Consider the following 22,855-nt stretch of genomic DNA (forward strand, 5'->3'; position numbering starts at 1 on the left):
CACAGGGATTGTATATTTACGCATCTTTGTAACCCTGGTAACTAACACAGAACACAATAGATACTCCACAAATGTTGAAAGAATGAATAATCCATCTGTAAATGAAGAAAACAACTTTCAGATTCAAAGATCCCAGGATCCATTTCTAGTAGAAAATTTCAATCCATGTCTTTATTATTATAAAATAGGTTTAATTCATTTTTAAAATCCCATACATGGGCTTTCTGCATGGGCAGAATCAGGAAGCCTTAATTCTGGTGTTAATCTATTTTAATGGTGGGAATTTTACTAAAAACCTCTAAATCTTATAGAGATTCAACCTCTGCAAACTGGAGATGACACCATCTCCTCGAGGTTATTGTAAAAATTAAATTAAGTAACATAAGGGGAATCTGGGTGGCTCAGTTGGTTAAGTGTCCAACTTCCACTCAGGTCACGATCTCGCGGTTTGTGGGTTCGAGCCTGGCGTCGGGCTCTGGGCTGACAGCTCGGAGCCTGGAGCCTGCTGCGGATTCTGTGTCTCCTTCTCCTCCTGCCCCTCCCCAACTCATGTTCTATATCTCTTTCTTTCTCTCTCTCTCAAAAATAAATAAAAATTTTAAAAAATTGAAATAACATATGAGAAGGCACATGGCTTGGCACCTAGTATACAGTTTTTAGTCTACTTGCGCTTTCTTCTACCACGTATAATTTAACCCATCGTTCTCCACTTCCACCTAACAGTGGAAGCCCTGATTCCACTGAAACGCTGCCCAGCGCCTTCAAACATTCTGGCAGGCTGGGGCCTGTGCCCAGACTCTCTTCTGTTCCGACTCACTCCACACGCTGGCGTCAGCTGGTGAAGGGATGCCACCACTGGGGACAGCCCTGGAGAGGACCCCCCAGGGAGGATCCATGCCCAGGCAAACCAAACACCAAGCACAAGGCACTGGAGTCGCATGTGCTATGCCACTGCTCACCCACAATCTTCAGGCCACCGTCACAAGCTGGTGGCCACGAACCAGATCCGCTCCCAGGAATCATGTTCTCAGTCTGCATAGTCTTAAAAAATTGAATCATGGCAGTTCGCAGCAAACCTGGATTTTTCTACTTCCGCCGAAAAAGCAGAAGGGCTGGCAACACAGGTCTGAAACACCTTCTGGGCATCGACTAGCCGGAGTCAAGCAGCAGGTGACCCGTTTAATGCCACGGACCCCATCAGACGTGGCCGCACTCATTTATTTTAACTGCCTACATCTTGACAGGCATTTCAGTTTGTGATCTATACGAAGTGACTCAGAAATCAGAGATATGCGCACAAAACCATTTTGCTCAATACTGAAGGCAGCTTCAAAGACAAAAGACACTCTTGTTCCATCCATAATGCAACAAATATTTACTAAGTACTATGTGTTTTGCACTGGCACAAGACACTGAGGGTTCAAAGATAACAGATACTGTCATTAACCTGAAGGAGCTCTCATTCTGGTGAGGAAGAGAGACACAGAAATCTTTAAGGGTCGTGCATGTAGCAAGGACAACAACAGAGGTAACACAGGATGGAGAATCGGCTCTACCTAGCTGCAAAGACTTGATAGAACAGGTGAGGCTTGTGGTGAGTTTTAAGAAGGAAGAAATGATTGTTCTAAACATCAACCAGTAACTTCTAGAAAGAAAAAAATTGTGTAAGCAAGATGACATAATCATTGATGTTATTTGTTTCTGCAGGAGACAGTACTTACATGGTAATAGTGATGTAAACACTGATTATTTAAATCCATTACATCAAAAACTGTCATAAAATCAAGGCCAGTAATTAGCCCACCTACACCATGTGGGGAGACTGTTGCGATGAATCAGTATCTTTGCTGTGCTGGTTTTTCAATGTTCTCAGCGGCATCCCTAATGGTAACCCCACTGAAATTATGGGAGAGGAGAAATTCAGTAGGGAAAGTTTAAGTTGACAAGCCAAGAAATAGCATTACAAGCAAGTTATTTAGCATGAGGGAGGTAAATGCGGAAGAGACACTTCAAATAGACAAAAGTGGTTGCTTCCAGGAGGCAGAGAGGCAGGAAGCTTTGGTGCAAAGATCTGCTGTTTGTTTTTGGTTTGTTTTGTTTTGTGTGTTTTGTTTTTGTTTTTTAAGTTTTTATGCTATTTTTGGTTATAAACCTTTTAGTACTCTTGGGGCTTTTAAAAATCTATGTATATTTATTATACATAACTTAATTAAAATATTTATTATACATATTATGATGATTTATTATACATACTAATTAAAATAAAATTAATTTTTAAGTAGGCTTCATGGCCAGTGTGGAGCCCAATGAGGGGCCACCCAGGAGCCCTAACCTAAAATTAATTTTAAAGAAAAGGACACATAAAGTTGTAATTGACCAAGGCATTCTGAACAAAAGGGACAACTTGTAAGAAGACACAATATGCATAACCCAACTTATTCTGGTTTGTCTGGTGGGGATTGTGATTGGAGAGAAGGCTGGGGGGGGGCGGGTAGGTAATAACAAATGACCATATTAATTACTTTGGATTCTTAGGCACCTAAGTTGGGGTCACTGAAAACCTTTAAGTGAGAAACAACAGAATTATTTTTTTGGTTTGGAAAGGTTACTTTAACACCAGTACTTTAACACAAAGGTGGCAGCAGTGGGTATGGAGAAGAAGAAATGAATCTGCGAGACTCAGTCACAAAGTAAAATAGAGAAGACTCGGTGACTGGCAGTGAGAAAAAAAGAAGTCTAGAGTGACTGGAGTTTGTGGCTTGAGTGATTCGCTGGATTGCTGTACCAAGCAGGTATGAGGGATGCCAAAAGACAAACATTAGGAAGAAACATTAATGCATAGAAAGTATGCAAATAATTGCAGATGACTCTTCAAAGATGTCAAACTGAGAAAGAGAGGGAAAAGATCAGTCAATATATAAAGACAAAAAGAGGGTTGTTTTTGGTTTAAGTTTTGTTTTTTTTTTTACATTTTATTTATTTTTGAGAGAGAGACAGAGCACAAGTGGAGGAGAGGCGGAGAGGCGGAGAGAGAGGGAGACACAGAATCCGAAGCAGGATCCAGCCTCTGAGCTGTCAGCACAGAGCCCGATGCGGGGCTCGAACCCACAAACCGTGAGACCATGACCTGAGCCGAAGTCGGATGGTCAACGACTGAGCCACCTAGGGGCCCCGGTTGTTTTCGGTTTTATTGTGAGAGAAAAATTGATAGAAAGATGCCAAAGGTATAGGAAAGAGGCAAAGAAAGGACTATTAGTAGAGGCAAAAAAGATTTACAATGCTTAGCCTGAAAGGCAGGGCTTCTTCCGCAACGTATAATCCTTGGCAGTCAAAGGTAGCAATTTGGCAAATATAACTTTACTCTGAGTAAATGAAAAGTCTTTAGAAAATAAGAGCTTAAAGGTATTTTACATGCTATACATCTCACCTCACTGTTCAAAGGAATCCAAGTTCTGGTTTAAATGGATGCAAAACATCCAAAGGTTTCTCAACTTTCACACTGGATAATTCTGTGTTATGGGAGGCTGTGCATTCTAGGATGATTAGTCCTGCCTTTTATCTCCTAAATTCCCGTAGCATCCCACCCCTTCCCCGCCCCCTACTTCTGAGTTGTCACAATCAAAAAATTTCCAGACATTGCCTAATGTTCCTGGAAGGAAAATTGACCTGGTTGAGAACCATTGCAATCTCTCCAACCTGTTTTAATATTTTTTCTCTAAAATACAGCTTTCATTTTGAATGTGTTGTTTTAATATAAATCAGTCACACAACCTTGAAGGCTCGAATTTTGGCTTCTTAAAAATTTTCTTAAGGAGAGTTCCATTATCTTACGGAAAGATCATTGAACTCAGTCATTAATTCACTATGTGACCTTGAGCTAATTAACAACCTCTCCTGAACTTTTCCCTCAAGAAAAATTAGAATCATAGGTTCTCTGCCCATCCAATAATCTAGTTCATTAAAATTAAATGAAATAATAGAGTAAAAGAATTTGTTTAAAACAACATGTTATTAAAATAATCCCTATTTGCATCAGAGAAAGTATGGATTCTACTTTAGAGAAAATGAAAGAAAATATCGTACTCAGATGTGGAAAACATAACAAGATTTTCACTCAGAAGAGTCACAAATTTTGTTAAATTTCAGTTCCAGAATTAGTAAGAATTTTACACGTATTAAAATATCCTACCAACCAGCTAAAATCATCCTCTGGGAGAGTTCATCAAGTTGGCCTTTAAAATTTTAGTAGAGAGAGTATTCACTCTCTTCTAAGGCAGTCCACTTCAATGAGACCATCCATCCATTCTTTCAACTGCAGTCCTTCCTTCATTCAGAAAGATTATTGAGTGCCTTGGTGGCTCAGTTGGTTAAGTATCCGACTTTGGCTCAGGTCATGATCTCCTGGTTGGTGGGTTCGAGCCCTGCTTCCAGCTCTGTGCTAACAGCTCAGAGCCTGGAGCCTGCTTCTGATTCTGTGTCTTCCTCTCTTTCTGCCTCTCCCCTGCGCGCTCCCTCTCTCTCTCTCTCTCTCTCTCTCTCTCTCTCTCTCTTTTTCTCAAAAATAAACATTAAAAAAAATCTTTTTTAAAACGTTTATTAAGCACCTATGTCTTAAGCTCTATAAATGCTTCTTTATGTGAAGCTGGGTTTTGCCTTCCTGTAATTTTACTCTGCTCATTAGAATCACCTGGAATAAATCTACTCTTTCCCATGACAGATTCTCATCTATCTGAAACCAGCTATCAAGTCTCCCTGAAAGAATTTCTCTTCAGGCTAAACATCCTGGATCCTTCAAGTACATTTTCCCTGTCATCATCAAGACCCTTATAAGCCTTGCCACGGTCCTCTATATGTAAGGTCAAACCAAGGTGCCATTTCACATGGTCTGGCAAAGACCGAATACAATGGGGCTCTCAGCCCCCAAATTGAGGGCACCTTATTTCTGGTAATGCAGCCCCATAGCACGTTGGCCATTTTTGGCTGTCTGATTAAACACGGGGGTTTTAGTCTCCGTACAATTAAAGGAAACTGCTAAATCTCTTGTACTACTGGGAAATAGTATATTGATGGTCTATTTGTTCTTTTTTGTCATTGTCCTGTTTTGTTTCATATTTTACTTTTTACCTAAAAAATAGTTCTAAACTTTTTAGATGTCCCTTTTAAAACTGTATTAGATGTCACCTATCATTCATATATTTCACAGTCTTTTTCCTTTTTTATTCTTTCATCTAACCTACTTCATGTGGCCGGCAGAATTTCTGAAAGATGCATTAACGCGATAAAGACAAAACAAAACAAAATAACGTTAGATCGGTTGTTTGCAAAGTGACTGGAAATTGAGTATTTCTGGTGCTAGCTTTTAAATATCCACCGTACTCATAACATTAAAGATAAAAAAGAAAAGCACCCGATTCTACTTTCGTGCGTCAAAGCTCCATTTACAAGATGCTCAAATTAAAAATGACTGAATTTACTAAAAGTATTATCCCTGTCAGCCAGCACGGAGAATGAAGTCATTGGGAACAATATAAGCATTGAAAGAGACACAGCTTGACAAGAAGCATGACCCACTGTCTCATAGCTAACTGCTAAATGCTGAGGTAAGTTATACGCCAGCTGGGTCAACTATTTCAAAAAATCAAATGTGACCAACCTAAACAGTCATGTGCGTTGTATTTGCCTCATCTCTGAGCTGAATTTTCCATTTTTAGAGCCAAGTGCATTTTATATTTTAAAAATAAAAAATATAACATTATCACAAAATGGCCATTCATCTGTATTCTGATGATGTAGGACAACTTCAAATCCAATGATTTCTTACGACATCATATATATCTGATTTTAGGATTTGAACCACACTCCATGTCCCACTAGAAAGTCCAACTGTAGGGGTGCCTGGATGGCTCAGTCAGTTTAAGTGTCTGACTTCAGCTCAGGTCATGATCTCACAGTTGGGGAGCTCGAGTCCTGCTTCTGGAGAGCCCGTGCCCTGCTTTGGGTGAGCCCTGCTTTAGGGAAGCCCCACTTCTCTCTCTCTTTCTGCCCCTCATGGAATTCGCCCTCTCTCTCTCTCTCTCTCTCTCTGCCCCTCACTCACTTTCACCCTCTTTTCCTCTCGAAAGACAGAGAGAAAGAAAGAAGGAAGGAAAGAAAGAAAGAAAGAAAGAAAGAAAGAAAGAAAGAAAAAGAAAGAGAATCCAACTGTAAGTCAGAGGAGAACTTATCAATCTACGAATGTAAGCAGAAACTGGAAGAATATTTCATAGTCAAATCCCTAAAATTCTATTTATATTAGAAAGGAGCAGTACAGATTAATGGGGAAAGAGTAAGTTTGGAGTCAAATGGCACTGCATTTGAATCCTGGATACACCTTCTCATCACTAGCTTTGTGATTATGATTAAGACACTGAACATTGAACTTCAGGGTCTCCATCTGTAAACTGTAAGTAACTTACATGGTAGAGATAGAGCTATGTGCTTAAAGAAAAACAAATTATGAATTATTAACCTTGGTAACGCCTGGCACAGGGTAGGTACTCCACATGGTGGCAGCTATAAAGACCTGAAGTAAAAAAGAGAATTCTAATTACTCTGGTAAAACAGTAAATTATCATTCTCATAAGTGGATATTGACATTTTTCTACACCTATGCTGTGATTTGATCCATGTATAAAACATGGTTATGAAATAAAGTACAAAAGATACATACACATATATGTATGCATACCACACCACATTCCTACAGTGTAATTATACGTATGTACTTAGTGAGGCAAAACTGTATGTTGGCCTTCCCCCCGCACTGTTCCTTTCCAGAATTTTTAATTGATGAATAGAAATATGGCATCTTCTACTTGTATGCTTCTTTGTATTCTCAGGACACTTCTGCTCCTGACTTATCACACTGTTTATGTCTGATGGGATTACTGATTCAGTTGGTTGGTTAAGTGATTCAGTGATACAAAAACAATAGATAAAGGCAGATCCTTGGGATGGTACTGTCTAACAACCAAGTGGATTATAAATCATATCTCTAATTAAAAAAAATAAAGTTCATACAGTCTTCGAAGTTTTAATCAACATTCAGAGTAAAAGCTATCAGGATCTGGGGGATTTTCTCATTGTATCTTCGTTGCCAAGAAGAAAAACAGAATCCTGAGTATGCATACTATACAGAGAGAATTTTCTAAGGTGAAAAAAGAAATAATGTTTAACATGCAGTCGAAAAAACTATTAGGGAATGGAATGATGTTTATCACCGTGGGCTTGTGGTTGACTGAGACAAAAACTGAAATAGGTGAAGTTTGACATTAGTGTTCTCTTCCAGCATGTTTTGTTAACTACCTCTTTTTCCATTGTTGTTTTGCCCTCCTATAAACCAGAATCTCTGTCCTGGCCTGAAATTCCTCCAAATAGAGGATAGCTTTTAAATATAATTTCTTTTCCAAATGTATTTGTTTTCAGTGCAGATCTACAAGGAGAGAAATGGCTTAACTCAAATACTCTAAAATCAAGTGCTTCAACCTGAGTCTTCTAGAAAGCAAAGCCTGAGATACAAATGAAGGGATTATGACTTTATTTGGGAGGTACATGCTCTGGGGTCATGATAATGGAAAAAAAAAAAAGGAAATGAAGCAAAGAAGAAGGCAAAGCAATGAATGCAATGTGTGTACTCATCACACTGATGCAGCTCCAAGTTGCACCACAAAAAGACACTGAAATTTGCTCAGACAACATGTTCACTCATACATAAGCTATACAAAGCATTTTTAAAGAATGCATCTTGAAGTAGATCATGGAAAAAAGAATGAAGGAGAAATTTATCTGCCTCAATCACTTTCATCACCCATTTCCTGGACAAAATTCCCTATAATGAGTGCTAACTCCTTCCATCTCTGGCCCTTGCTGAATGAGAGGCCAGAACTGATGTCCAGGGACATGGTGTTATCCAAGTCCAAAAACAGGGAAACCTAGGTGTGCCTGGGTGGCTCAGATAGGTAAGCATCTGACTTTTGTTTTCAGCTCAAGTCACGATCTCATGGTTCATGAGTTTGAGTCCCGCATCGGGTTCTACACTGACAATGTGGAGCCTGCTTGGGGTTCTCTATTTCCCTCTCTCTCTGCCTCTCTCTCTCTCTCTCTCTCTCTATCTCAAAAATAAATAAATAAACATTAAAAAAAAAAACACAAACGCTTACTTTAAAAGAAAAAAGAACGGCAGTCTGCTACGGGTAGGGAGTTGAGCAGAGACAAGGGAAATAGTCGAAGACTCTTAAGAGGGGTGTAACATCTGCGTCCCAGGACAGTGAGGATTTGGGGCATCAGGACATCTCACGGAAAGACATGTTCTAAGATAAGGATGTATTTTTCCAAGATCTCTCAAATCACCTGGAAAACTGCATATGCTATAAAACTCAAGGACAGGTTTCTGGATTTTCAGAGCTAGGAAGAGAAGCAGTGATAGGACGGAAAAAAATAAGGGGGTCCTCACAAATACTTTATGTTCATTCAAAATTAAGAAACTAAAATATAAACTCTTTCCTTCTCCAATGTAAAATTTTACCCCAAATGGCAGAAACAGTATCTTGTTATTTAAGAAAGGCTAAGGAATGATGGATAACACTTTTTTGATAAGAGTACTCCACAATCTCATATTTTAAAGCCCAGAGAGGGAAATAATTTAACAACCTGTCACACATAAACTAACTAATATATCTGAAAACTGTCAACACTACAATAATGCCTTTGCCAGTAAATCAACCTTTTTTTTTCTCACCATGACCATTATTAAATCTGTGACAATGACTAAATTGAATGGGAGCCCCATAATAACCTAGAGCTAGTTTCTTAGAAATCATCAGTTGTCAAAACTTGACTTTTTGATTCCCATTCCTTTATGATAAGACCATTCCAGACAGTCAGACATTATAATACTTTAAATGAAAAGCTCTTGGCTCACTGAATTTCCATAGTAGTTCATAGAGAGGAGGCGAAAGGAACCAACCAAAAGAACAATTTGTTATCAGGGAGGATTATCCGATTGCAAAATGAGGAGAAAATGTGGAGTTGGCTTCTGGATTTAGTGATAACACAGTCTCTGACCCATGACGAAACAGTCATCAAACTTTAATAATGGTAAGGAAAAGAACATAGAATTTTAGAGTAGATGCTTACCCAACCTGAAAAAGCCCCAGAATTTAGGGTCTTAAAAATGCGTTAGGGAAAGCCAATCCAACTTAACATTAATAAATTATTTTCTTTACCAATAAAACTATTTGCAGAGACCAAAAGTATAAAGAAAGAAAGAAATATTAGGCCATATAGTTTAAGTGTCAGGCATATAGAAAACAGATTCTATTGGAACCCCCAAAAAGAGGCAATGTGTTAAGCTGGAGAAATCATAGGGAAAAGTTTCAGAGATTGGGAACTAAACTGAATCAAAGGCAATGACATAGAAATGAGTGTAGTGTGTTTGGGAGATAATGAGTAAAGCTGTCCAGCTGGAGGGAAGAATTCCACCAAGGGTATTAAGAACAAGGGCCTTCTTGATGTGCATGGTGTGACTGTGCAATAATTCAATTGATTTCCTTGTGTGACCTAGGAAAATAAGATGCATTAAGACATGGTCACACCACATATTTCCAGACGAAGCTTTGTAGTGTCTGTTCACCACATCCTGAAAGACAGATTCCCAACAGAAGGATCTGACCAGTCTAGAAAACCACTTAAGAAGTATTTAATAGTGGTGAATGCTGATGGATAGACACCAGTAAGAAAAAGGGACAGGTTTCCTTTGGTGGGCTTCTGCAGAGGCAAATGGGAAGCATAGCTTATTCTTGGGTATAGTTTCTTCTCGCATCTAAATCACACATTCAATCACTGTTTGTACCCTCCATTACAATTGTCAGGTATCTAAAAGTGATTACAGGATTTTCACATAGATGTTTCCTAACAAAGGATGGCAATGTTAGACATGTGTCTCCTGAAAGAATCACAGTTGAAACTTTTGTCAATATAATTTATCAGTTAAAGTTATGCCAGAGGTTTTGGGTTTTCTTTCTTTTCTTTCTTTCTTTCTTTTTTTTTTTTTTTTTTTTGCATTCATAATCAGATCCCCACTGATAAATCACTGTGCTAATAAATGGTAAAATAGAAGATCAAAATAGCCTGGGCATGGGACTGGTTCTAAATCCCAAAATATCCTCTTATTACATCATGTGACGAGTACATGATACCCACATGACATCACTGATGATGTTAACCTTGATATGTCCATTCATGAGAAGACAGGTCGCTGAATACAGTTTAGGAAGGAAAAACTCAAGCTACTTTTCAAAATTCAACACCATTGGTTCACAAGGCTCCGAGTGTCCCGCCTCTTCTCTTCTCAGAGGGGTCCTCTGACAGTGTCTTGATTTAAAACCCTATCTTCCAAACTCCAAAGCATTCCCAAAGTGCAGTAACACGACGTATGTTCACAGAGACACAGGAACCCTTGCTGGTCATTTGACACACTTCCTACCTAACTCGGGAATCATTTTTACACAACTTCCATAAGTGTAAGCAGACCATAAACATGTCCAGGCATGGGAAGCCACCACATCCCAAGCAGCTGATTCCACTTTTTTCAAAGCTCCACACGAGAGAAAATTAAGGTGAGAGATGTCTTCCTGGAATTTTAGTTCATTAATCCAAGTTGTGCCCTCTGAACTGCACAGAGGAAACCTTTGTTGAGACAACTTTTCAGTGGGGTGAAATCGGCTCTCATAAGCCAAACTTTTGTCTTTTCTACCCACCATTTCAACTTCTATCCTCTCAGTCATGTGTGTGTGTGGGGGGGGGGGGTCTTCAGTTACCACCAGTGTCTTGTCTCGGACTTTGTAAGAGCACCAGTGATTTCCTCATAGCTCACCGACCGGTGGCATCTTCTTGATCCTCAGCCTCCTCCACCTCCACAGTATTTGATATGGTTGACCTTCCCAAATCTTCCATCTAAAATCCACGCCCATTCTTGGCTTCCTGACTTGTCCTTCCTTTTTCACTCAACTCTGCCAACCCTTTTCCTGTCTCCCACACCACAAAAATTGGTGCCACCCGCACTCTACTCTCAGTCTTTTTTTTCCCCAAATGTTTTTATTGTGGTAAAACACACATAACATAAAATTCTTTATCTTAGCCATCTTTAAGTGTTCAGCCCAGTGCTACTACACATATTCATACCCATTGTACAACCATAACCGCCATCCCTCTCTAGAACTTTTTTCATCTTGCAAAACTGAAATGCTTTACCTAGTAAATAATGCCTCCCCATTCTCGCCTCTTCCAGCCCCTGGCAACCACCATTCTACTTTCTATCGCTACGATTTTGCCTTGGTATTCTTTTTCACAATGCCAGACAATATCACAAAATACCCATGGACTCAGTATTTAAATAAATATTGGCTGAGAATTTATCATGTGCTAGGCACTGTGGTAGATCCTGAAATTACAATCAGCTAAATAATTACTTTATGGTTTTAGCCGTATTTTCCGACCAGGTGACTGTCCAAACTAGGTAGCCATTAGAATTTCCTATAAAGCCTCTTTTTTTTTTTGTACTAAACTTTTTATTTCATAATAATGTTGGGTTTATAGACTAGTTGCAAATACAGAGCATTCCTATACCCCTGTACTCCCCTCACCCACTTTTCTTTCTTCTAATGTCATCATTCGAGGTGGTATATTTATCAAAATGAAGAACTAACATTGGCATATTACTGTTAACTAAACTGAAGACTTCGTTCTAAAGCCACCAATTTTCCATTAATGTGCTTTCTCTCTGTCAAGCTTCCTGGTCTCCTGTGGTCTGTTACCGGTTCTCATTCTTTCTGTGCTTTGTTTTGCTAGTTTTATGATTTCATTGACAAAGTTGATGTGTACTGGTCAGGTATCTTGTAGAATTCCCTTCAATGTTGGGTTTGACTGGTATTTTTGTAATGATTGGACCGGGATTATGGATTTTAGGAACAACACTAAAGAGAGGTGTTCCCCTCATCACATTATACGAAAGATACATGATATCTATATGACATCATTAACCCTGTTATGTTAATCCTGGCCACTTAGTTAAAGTAGCATTTGCCAGATTTTTACACTGTAAAGATACCATTTTCTTTCTCCTGTTTATACTCTATTCTTTGGGAACAAGTCACTAAAACTAGCCTACACTCAAAAGGAGCAAGGAATTAATCTCTACTCCCTACTTGGGGGAAAATCTACATATATTATTTGCAATTATTCCATAAGAAATACTTGGGGTTTTTTTCTCCTGGAAAGTCTTTAAAAATTTAGTTTCATAGGGACATCTCTACCAGACTTTAATAGGTCTAGGAAGAGGACTGATAATTTGTACTTTTTACATTTCTTGGGAGAACAATCAGATTTGGGATCCACTGCTCTAACTTGAAGTCAATTTCCAAATTTCCAAATGCTCATAAGTAAGACATTTGAATGTCTCAAAAGCATTTCACATCCCCACCAAAAAAACAAAAAACAAACAAACAAAACCCCCAAAAAACAAAAAGCAGCTTTATTTCACATATGGCATCATAAATTCTTTTTCTCTCTCAGGTTAGCAGTCTTGGAGACAACTTTAATTCATTCCTCTTTCCCCTTTCTTACCTACACGTGACTTGTCATTATGTCTCATAAATTCTTACTTAAAAGTATTTATTGAATTTATTCTTTTCTCTCCGATGCCTGGCCCAGACTTTCTAGGCTACTTCCTAGCCTAGAACAGTAGCTTCTGCTTTGCCTCTTATTAACCTCTCCTCATCTGATCCATTCTGCAAATGAAAAGCAATCTTAAAACCACTGCATTCCCTGTATTAATCCCCTATTGAAAATACTACAATAGCTACCCATTATCCATTATTATTACACTCCCAAGAAGGAGGCCTTCTGACATGAGTTAGGCACTAAATGACATCTTTAATGTTAGAGAATGAAGCTGTCATAGAAAACGGGGGTGGGGGAGCCAGTGAGAAGAATAAATAAACTCAAGACTTTGTTCTAACTCCACCAATTTTCCATTAATGTGCTTTCACTCTGTCAAGAGCTAGGCACATTAAGCTCATTCACTTCTGTTTTTCTCTAAACGTTCTATGGTCAGGAGTTAACGCTCTTGAATCGGTCCTCTTGGATTAGCCTCTTTCACCAAATGCGTTCGCTACTCTAAGATGGGCCTGGGGCTACCTCATGATTATAAGCCACCCTCAGCCATGGAAAGCCTAGCAGTACATGGTTAGGAATGAGAAACAAACCACTCAGGTCAGCCTCTAATCTGGACTTAAACAGGGACGACGAGGTCAGCTGTTCACCAAGCTACAGGGCATGCTACTGCATGGCATTTGGCATCCAATGGCATCTGGATGTTTCCATAGTATTCAAACAAGTTCCCCAGGTAGGAGACCATGTGACATTTTAAAGTTAAAGTCTTAACATATAACTAGATGCATGTATTTATCTAAATTACAAAATCTTCTGGCTCTAATTCTTAGAAAATCCTGCAAAAATGGCACTGCATCAAGAATATTCTAACCTGGAATATTCTCATCCTGGAAACCAGGTCCTTATCCAGTCAACATTTCCCTCAATACCAAACAAAATTACCTCTTTGTTCTAGACATTTGGGTCTGCTCACTCTCTGCTGCACCCACAAAGAAAAGGTAATTATTAATTTGTCCACTTTCTAATTTTTCTCCCATTGTTTCCTCCACCATCATCATGGAAAAACTAACGCAGGTCCCTATTTCCTTCATGCTTTTTTTTCCCCAATCCCTCCAGCCCCTAACAGATTCTCCTTCTCTGAGGTCATATTTAGGTTTTACTATGTAATTTGAACATTATTAGGTATTCATTTCTGATGAACATTTTTCCCATTATAATGCAAACTCTTTGTGGAGAGACAATGAGATACTTAGACCATTCTCTTTAATGCTAAACACAGTATTAGACACATTTTATAATGCTATTAGACACACACTAGCAAAAAATTTTAGATTATGTCTTCTTTATTATTACATAGTTTAGAAATAAAGAGTACTTTCCAACAGCCCCCCCCCCAACACTATGCCATGGGCAAGAGACCCTTGCGTTTGGATAAGTTCATGTTTTGCTGGTGGTGACAGTCAATACCAAAATTTCATGAGCAAATCTCATTCTATCAGGTCAGCTTACTCAGTAAAACCAGGCAGAGCTTCCATCCAAGTGAAGAATTACCTAAAATAAGTCATTGTTCTCAAATTCAGAGACAGTAAAGATGAAATATAAAGAGTTATTGGAAGACATAAAGGGTTCTTTGTTTTTGGATATAGAAGCTAGTGTGTGTGTGTGTGTGTGTGTACACAAAGTTTACATCACGATCTTTGTGATTCACTATGAGAAACTACTGGTCTAGGAGGACTCCTTGATGGGCACTCAGATTCATTTACTGAACAAATGTTTATTGAGCACTTACTATGTACAGTCATTGTTCTAGGCTCTAGGAATACAGATGTGAACAAATCACACAAAAATCTCTGCCATGATGGAACTTACATTCCAATGGAACTGTTTAAAGCACTATTGAAAGCATGGTTTTGATGGAGCAGATTCCTGTTTTTTTCCCCTTTGCTTCCAGTGGTGAATATTGCAGCAATTTCCTCTGATCAAAGCACAAACACTAATATTTCAATTGGCTTACAAAACACAATGATTCCATTTCTCCTCTTCAGTCAATACCTATGAAATAACTTATCTACATTTTCACAAAGTTGGGAGAATATTAGTAACATACTGAACATTTAGTAGCCAATTGTTCTGCTAAAATCTTTTCTTGAATTATCTCATTTTATCTTCAAAACAATCCTGTATCCCTAGATGGCAGACATCATTATCACTATCATTCTATAGATGAGATGATGCAGCACAAGGAGATTAAATAACTTCCTCAATGTTACAAGACAATATTGTAGAACAACAATATTTATGCATGGCTGTTTACCCTTTATAACCTGAAAAAAATTATTTTGTCACAAGAGCACTCCCTAAAATAATTTCTAGTTATTTTTCCATTTTTCTGATTTTCTAGAAACAAATTTTGACACTGTGCTATCATCCATTTTGCCAAGATGAGTTTTATTTCTTTTTAATTAAGGCAATTAGTTGTATAATTCAAATAAGTGGCATAACCCCATTTTGATGAAAGTACCTAAAATATTAAAAAAGATCTCCTAAATATTTCATGTTTCTTTGCTGGTGCAGGATGACTTTTGGGTCTAGTTCAACCTTAAGATGTTGGGATTCAGTGTCAATGCCAGGCGAGTGCTGTAAAGCTTTTCATGGCATAAAACTAGGATCAAATTTGGCAGATGAAGAAGAATCTATGGAGACATTTTTAGAAAGCAGACATGCATTTGGCTTTTGCAGGATTATTTTTTTACATTTGTTCCTTTCTAACAAAGCAGTCAAATAGAACTCTTGAGAATTTTTGTCTAGTTCCTATTTCATAACTAGTGGGAGAAGGAATTTTCTCAGTAAAGATAAGAGACGGTTTCCCTATCAACTGGTAGACCTGGATTACATGAAAGAAGTACCCCAAATCAAAATACCCACAATTTTAAAAATACACAGATTATAATTAATCATTTCTTCTGTAATTTCCTATTATCTATTATAATAGCCCATGTTCATCCAGAATTTACTATGTTCTGGGCACATTTTAAGTGCTTTATGCTCTAGCTAATTGAACCATACAATAGCCTTGGTTCTGTCACTATTGGCCTTTATTGATGAAGACACTGAGGCCCGGGGGTTTAAAAGATCTTCCCGAGGTTAAGGAGTTGGTAAGTCACCGCACCAGGGGGTCATGTCCAGACATCGCCCATCCCAGAGTCTACACTCTTGACCACAACACCATACTGCCTCAGGATATGTTCTTTTTAGCCATTCTTAGCCATAGGCCTGCGATTCAATTGGGAACATTATTCCCACCAACTGTTCACCATCAGCTAGGATGGCCTGGGCCTAAAATATAAGCGGGCAGGTTTCCTGGCTGGGATAAAGAGCCAGGAACCCACGAAGCTGAGGTGTATCCAGAGCTGGGGATGCCACAAATACATGGGCAGGTGGCAAGGGAAAGCAAAGATGGTAGAAAACGGTTAGGATGAAGTTCAATGCTTCCTCTGCAATGCAATGAGATATCATTGTCCCATCTCCCCTCTGTTTACCTCCTTCAGCAACAAGTATTTACCGACTACAATCCAGGCACCATTACTGGATCTTCCATAGGTCACGTTCATAGAGCCAGAATCTTAGACCAGTTACTTAATGCCTTTGTGCTTCATATCCTCCTGTATGAATGGGAATGGGAACGATGTGTAGCTTGTGTGTTAGATGGGTAGCGTCATACGGATACAATGGGTCATTAGGTTCTAGACTAGCGCCGGGCGTGCATACCACATAACTGCCCTCTGGTTGTTTTTGGTGTAAAGATCAAATGAGACGAGGACACGAAAATGCTTCTTCAATTGTAAACGTCCCCAAAATGTAAAGGGTTACGTGGAGATTCCATCGCCAAAGGTCAAGCAGGTATCTGCTTGTGTCATCAGCAACGTGTTGGGTAGGGCACTCTAGGAGACGGGACCAGTCAAGTGTCAGACACACAGAATGGCATTTCAGTGGGAAGGTGGTCATGAAAAAGTCAAAGGTGAATCCTCCTAAAGGGGCCTCATTCAGCTCTGATGACAGTTTCTTGGCCTTCCCACTAGGCTTCCAGGAGTAGGAGGCAGAGGCAGGCTGTCCTCTCCTGCTCTGGAAAGGCCTGGACTATGTGACTCACCTCAAGACAGGGGAACGTGGGCCTGTCACTCCCGACAAATGATGGCTGTGAGATATTTACATACAATGTTAGATCACGTAAGGATTCCTCCACACTAACAACTCAGACTGCAGTCGGCCTGCACAGCAAATCTATCTCAACTTCCATAGGCTCCACCAAACGTTTTTATTCCATTTAATACCAAGCAGAAGCCATGAATATAGCAACTCGGTTACACCCAGTCGATGCAACGTATGTGTGTTAAGAAAAGTCATCATCAGACGAGAGCGCAAATTACCTCACACCTCACAGGATTCAAAGGGCATTTTTAAGTGACCCATTGGACAACACCCTAAATCCAATGCCCTTCTGCTTCCCCCTTTAAACACTGTATTTATTTATCTATCTATCTATCTGAGAGCGAGAGAGAGAAGGGGATAGCAACAAAGGCAGAAAGAGGGAGAGAATCTTAAGCAACCTCTATGCTCAGCACGGAGCCGGACACAGAGCTCAGTCCCGCAACCCTAGGGTCATGACTCAAGCAGAAATTGTCTGATGCTCAACCAACTGAGCCCCCGAGGCACCCCTAAACATTATTTTAATGTTTATTTATTTTTTTTTAATTTTTTTTAACATTTATTTATTTTTGAGAGACAGAGAGAGACAGAGCAGGAGCAGGGGAGGGGCAGAGAGAGAGAGAGGGAGACACAGAATCTGAAGCGGGCTCCAGGCTCTGAGCCATCAGCACAGAGCCCAATGTGGGGCTTGAACTCACAAACCATGAGATCATGACCTGAGCCGAAGTCGGACGCTTAACCAACTGAGCCACCCAGACTCCCCTAATGTTCATTTATTTTTGAGAGAGAGAGAGAGAGACAGAGAGAGAGAGAGAGGCAGACAGTGGAGCCGAAGCAGGCTCCGTGCAGGCTCCATACTGTCAGCACAGAGCCTGACGTGGGGCTCGAACTCACAAACCTTGAGATCATGACCTGAGCCAAAGTCAGACTCTCGACCTACTGAGCCCCCCCAGGTGCCCCTAAACACTTGTTTTAAAAACTCCTATTTTGGGGCGCCTGGGTGGCGCAGTCTGTTAAGCGTCCGACTTCAGCCAGGTCACGATCTCGCGGTCTGTGAGTTCGAGCCCCGCGTCAGGCTCTGGGCTGATGACTCAGAGCCTGGAGCCTGTTTCCGATTCTGTGTCTCCCTCTCTCTCTGCCCCTCCCCCGTTCATGCTCTGTCTCTCTCTGTCCCAAAAATAAATAAACGTTGAAAAAAAAATTAAAAAAAAAAAACTCTTATTTTGACTGATGAGATCTGCCCTTGAAGCAAACATGTGAGAGACCTATAGCATTTCTGAGCCGCCCGTACAGCACGTAAGAAACAGAAGTAAACTTCCTACTGGCAGAACACAAGTCCTTTTGTGAAAGCATCTCTAGCGCTGCTGGAAGCAAGTCCCAAGTAAAAAGAGACGAAGAGACAAGTCTTTCTGCATCTCTGGATTGTGCACGTGTTTTGCCAACAAGAAATGGAAGAGCTTTCTTTACCGAATCTGCCGTTTTTTCAGTGACTGGGCATTGTCACCAACAGACACTTGTATTCACCCACCCAAGTAACTAATATGTTTTGAGCTCCTACTATGTGCCAGGTGCTCTTTATGCACCCTCCCCCCAAAGTAAATAAGGCTACATGAATGAATAAATCCATGACTTTGGAAAGGGGGAAATGTTGTATTAATAATATACTATCAACTCAGGCACATTTCAATAAAAAGCCTGAACACAAACATTTGTTATACTTTTCATCACTGTTTTGGACTCAGTGCCTCTACTCTACAGGTCAGCCAAATAACATGCTACATATTCTCAAAAAATGTAAAGAATGAGCAAAAGTACTTCGTGGCTATTTGAGTGGACTTTGCTGACAATCAAAGTAGGTTATTGCCTAACTGATCTGAATTAAGAGGAAATCCCCCCTCTCTCTCCAACCATCTAAAAAACCCTCTGACTGCTTCAAATTTTAGCAATTAGAGAGTCATCTGAGCTACCAAGATTCCTTCTTTAAGATACTAATATGCCTGGGAAAGCTAGCTGTTAGTAGCATTACAAAGCATACCCATTTTAATCAGATTGCTTTCCTCTTACATATTACTTCGGAGCCCTCCTGACCTTGATACACTGGTCTATGGATTCTTTGCAGATCCAGGAGTCTGTCATAACAATTTTGGAAGCGTATCAGGACCATGGCTTAGACCCAACTGCATGCAGCCTAGATTCTGGCTTGTCTGGACCCTTCTGGGAAGACGCTAAGTCCTAATGGAGACGTTTACAAGCCAAGCTGGTGGTGCCGAGAGCTGATTCAAGGTACAAGCTTGGTTCCCCGTGCCTCTGACTGTCCGCCTGACTGTCCTCTTCGTGACACTCATGTCTATGTCCTGGCACGAGCGGACTACAGTAAAAGAGCGAGAAAAAACAAGATGAGGTTCTCACGCTGCGTTCTCTGAGGACTTGAGGAAAACGGGGGTGCTGGGACGAGTGGTGTCAGCAGAGACTCTGGGACAGACGTAGGTACTCTCTATCCTCAGGGCCTTTGACTTCAGCACAGACACTGGCAGGCCAAAGCAGCAGCAGGGGCACCTCCTGTGGGCATGACAAAGCAGGCCTGCCGTGGTGGGATCTTCCAGAATTATTTGGGAATTTCCACACAACAACTGAGAATGGGGCAATAGCAAAAATCAATTAGCAACAGCTGCTTATGTGCAAAACCTGGGAGTCTGAAGAGGAAAAAAAAAAAAAAAAAACACTCCTCCCGTTCTTCTAAACCGGAAGTACGACTTAAGAGGAAAAGCCCAAAATCTTACAGCACTCAGGGCTTCAGTTACTGCATCTGTTTAATGGGAATTTTGCTTGCTGTCACCTACCTGCTCTATAACTTGGAAGGTAGGTAAATGGCATGAACGCCCGTATTCTCAAGCAGAACTGAAACCAACTTACCAACTTACAAACACTAATGTGTTTGATTCTAATGAGGAGGGGAACATATTTTTAATTTTAAAACTCAATTTTTAAAAGGTAACTTTTTTTTTTACCTTTTTCACTGGTTATGATTTCAGTTTTTTGTTATTTTTTTAAGTTTGTTTATTTATTTATTTATTTATTTATTTAGAGGGGAGGGGATGAGAGAGAGAGGGGTAGGGAGAGTCCCAAGCAGGCTCCATGCTGAGAGTGAGGAGCCAGAGACACACTCAGGGCTCGATCCCACAGAACCAGGAGATCATGACCTGAGCCGAAATCAAGAGTGGGACTGATTAACCGACTGAGTCACCCAGGCGCCCCTCAGTTTTAGTTTTACACGGAAATTGGATGAGAGGAAGGAATTCAAAAACAGAATTTAAAAAGGAATAGTTTGATTGCTTTGAGATAAAAAAAGAATACTTTAAGCACAGTTGTTGCCTCTTTCCCAAAGAAATTTCTTTCTCAAAGAAATATGCATCCATGATTCTCTCTGTTATTACAAAGTTTGCATGAAACAAAGATCCCTTTACAAAGTGACTGGAAGTTAAACAGTGTTGTACAAAGAATTCTCTTAAACTTCCCAGTGGAAATGTTAGTTAAAGATGAGTACAATGTCATGTTGCTAAGGACCGTAGGCTCATCTAAAGCAACCCCTTCATTTTACAAATGAAAAAAACAATGTCCAGAAAGCTGTCATTTATAGACATCTCAGAGTCACAGGATGGCCCAGCTGGAACCAGGTCTCATGTCTGCTCCAGGCCAGTTCTCAAGGCACTTCCCACAGTCACACACACACACACAGAGGTCTCAAGGCACTTTCCACAGTCACACACACACACACACACACACACACACGTTAGTGCAGCACACAGTGCATTGCTCACATTTTGTTCAAAAAGTAAATAACATGGACATATGATTTAAATTAGGGACGAGACTGAAAAGTTAAGCTAAGCGTGTGCGAGAGAACTAGAATCACTTTACGGGAACGCTGACGCCAACCACTTATATCCTTCGGAATTTTGCAAGCAGTGGAGCTTAGGGGATCTGGAGCCTAGATTCAGTTCCCTAAACTGAACATTCAACAGGGCAGATGTACAACCAGGTTATCCTGAGGGTACAACAGCACCGGAGTAGAGTTTTGTTGTTGCTGTTGTTTCCATTTCTGCCTTGCGACATGTTTTGAGGAAAAAATAAAGCACGATGTGATAGTACAGGGGGAAGAATGTCTATCAACCCGTCCTACCATAACCTTTCTGCTGGCACAGTGCGCTCACCTAGGCCTTGCTTCACTCACCCCTGGATTTTGCCTGTCAGACAATCAGGTCCTCCGGCCCACAGCTCCCCCATTTCGACCCACACCGCACCTTCTATCATTGGCCTCTCTTCCCTATTTTCAAATGTTACCCAAGCATCGAAGCACCCACTCATGTCCTTTACCACAGCTTTTTCCCCTACTCCGTCTGTCACTGGTGAGCCAGCCCTTCCCTGGTTTTATGAATTTTTCTCTTACTGTTTCCTACCGGTGGGTCTGGCATTCCCAAATTCAGCATAACATCTTGAAGGCAAGACTCATGTCTTAGGAATCTCTTGAGCCCTCTTCCCACCCCTATCTCCATATACTCTGACATCTGGCTGATGGTAACAGATTCTCAGTCAATACTCTGTTGGACAGTCCAGACAAGGTGGAGGAAGAAAACACCTGCTTCATCTGAGTGATGCCGTCCAAAGCATCAGCACCGTTTCCTGAGCCTAACTCCCTACCCCCATTGCTCTTCTTCAGACTCCACATGGTGCCCTGATCACATGGTTACCGACTTCTTCCTCTGCTGGGTTTCTTAAATCAGTCAGTCCCTTCTCTCTAATCACGGCCCTAAGTCAGATGCACTTCCAACCAAGGTCGTGACACCTAGCCACCTCTCTTACTCCAAGGACCACAGCCAAATCAAAGTGTCCATATAGATTCCACCTCTTTCCCCTCCACGTGAGAAATGGACCCCTCCAGTCCTTCCCAGGCTTGAAGGCAGGAGTGATAATCATGTAGACACTTCAGTTATAGAGACGTCCCCCATCCCCACCACCCTTCCTCACCAGCAAAGCACCCAGTGCTCCTGAGCCTAACAGCCCAAGTGTAATTTTTCTCAACGAAGAAAAGTTTTCCCTCCCCACTTTCTTCTGAAAATAGGAAATAATATATTCCAAGCAAAACACCTCTGCCTTTCTTAGATAGTGTCCTCGGCAGAATATGCCATTTCCCTATCAGCAGCAGGAGACTGAGGTCTCAGAAGTTGTCTCCTTTTCTCCTCCAGCCCCTCCCAACTGCCCTGACAAGATCTGGGTGTCAGAATCTATGCCCGGCTCTCCAGGAGCCATCCCCCTAAGTCTCTAACTCTCGCACACGCCCAGGGCGCGCACACACCTGCTAAACTGCTCACCACCTTGCTCGGTCCTCTGCTTCCCTCCAAAGGTCCTTCTCCGGCCGGTCTTTCCTGCTCCTTCTTTGCTGGATTGGCCTCCCACGCGCCTCACTCGAGGGAGGTCAAGGCGCCCCCACTGCCCCGACGGCACTTGAGCTCACGTCTGCAGCCCCAGCAGCCGGGCCCACGGGATCCTTCCACCCTCCGGAAACCCCGACAGGTGCAGCCTTAGGTGCCAAGTGCCCAAGCCTTAACCCAGCGCTAGCCGGATGGTCCCGGTGCTCCGACAGGCCCCTGAGCTGCAGCCCCCAGTGCGCCCTGGGGTCCAGATGCCCGCGCGGATCAGGGTTCGCCCTCCCGGCCACTCCACCCCAGACTTTCCTCCTGGGGTTCCAGTGCCCGGCGCGCCACTTACCCAGGGCGAGGGCCAGGAGCAGTGGCAGGGAGCTGGCGCCGCCGGCCGGGGCGGCCCGGTCCATCAACCCCACGCTGCGGGGCCGGGCAGCCCCTGGCCGAGTCCCCCGCCTCCTCCTGCGCCCCTTCCCGGGCCGCGGGCGCCCGAGGGCGGGCCTGCAAACTACTCTCGGGCC

General features: G+C 41.4%; 1 protein-coding gene across 1 annotated transcript in view; it reads right to left on the minus strand.

Annotated features, from left to right (window-relative positions):
- The window catches only part of BTC (betacellulin), a 41,097-nt gene extending 19,899 nt beyond the window's left edge, over positions 1-21,198 (minus strand). The window contains exons 1-3 of the mRNA XM_047092263.1: positions 21,146-21,198; positions 19,164-19,282; positions 6,509-6,562 (exon numbers count right to left, since the gene is read on the minus strand). Coding sequence (XP_046948219.1) covers positions 6,509-6,562; positions 19,164-19,282; positions 21,146-21,198 — 226 coding nt within the window. The remainder of the gene's footprint in view (positions 1-6,508; positions 6,563-19,163; positions 19,283-21,145) is intronic.
- Positions 21,199-22,855: the final 1,657 nt, after the last annotated feature.

The sequence above is a fragment of the Lynx rufus genome, unplaced genomic scaffold (assembly GCF_022079265.1).
Source record: "Lynx rufus isolate CCGP_SWC_20201006 ecotype Redwood Valley unplaced genomic scaffold, mLynRuf1.p SCAF_3, whole genome shotgun sequence".
NCBI lineage: Eukaryota > Metazoa > Chordata > Mammalia > Carnivora > Felidae > Lynx > Lynx rufus.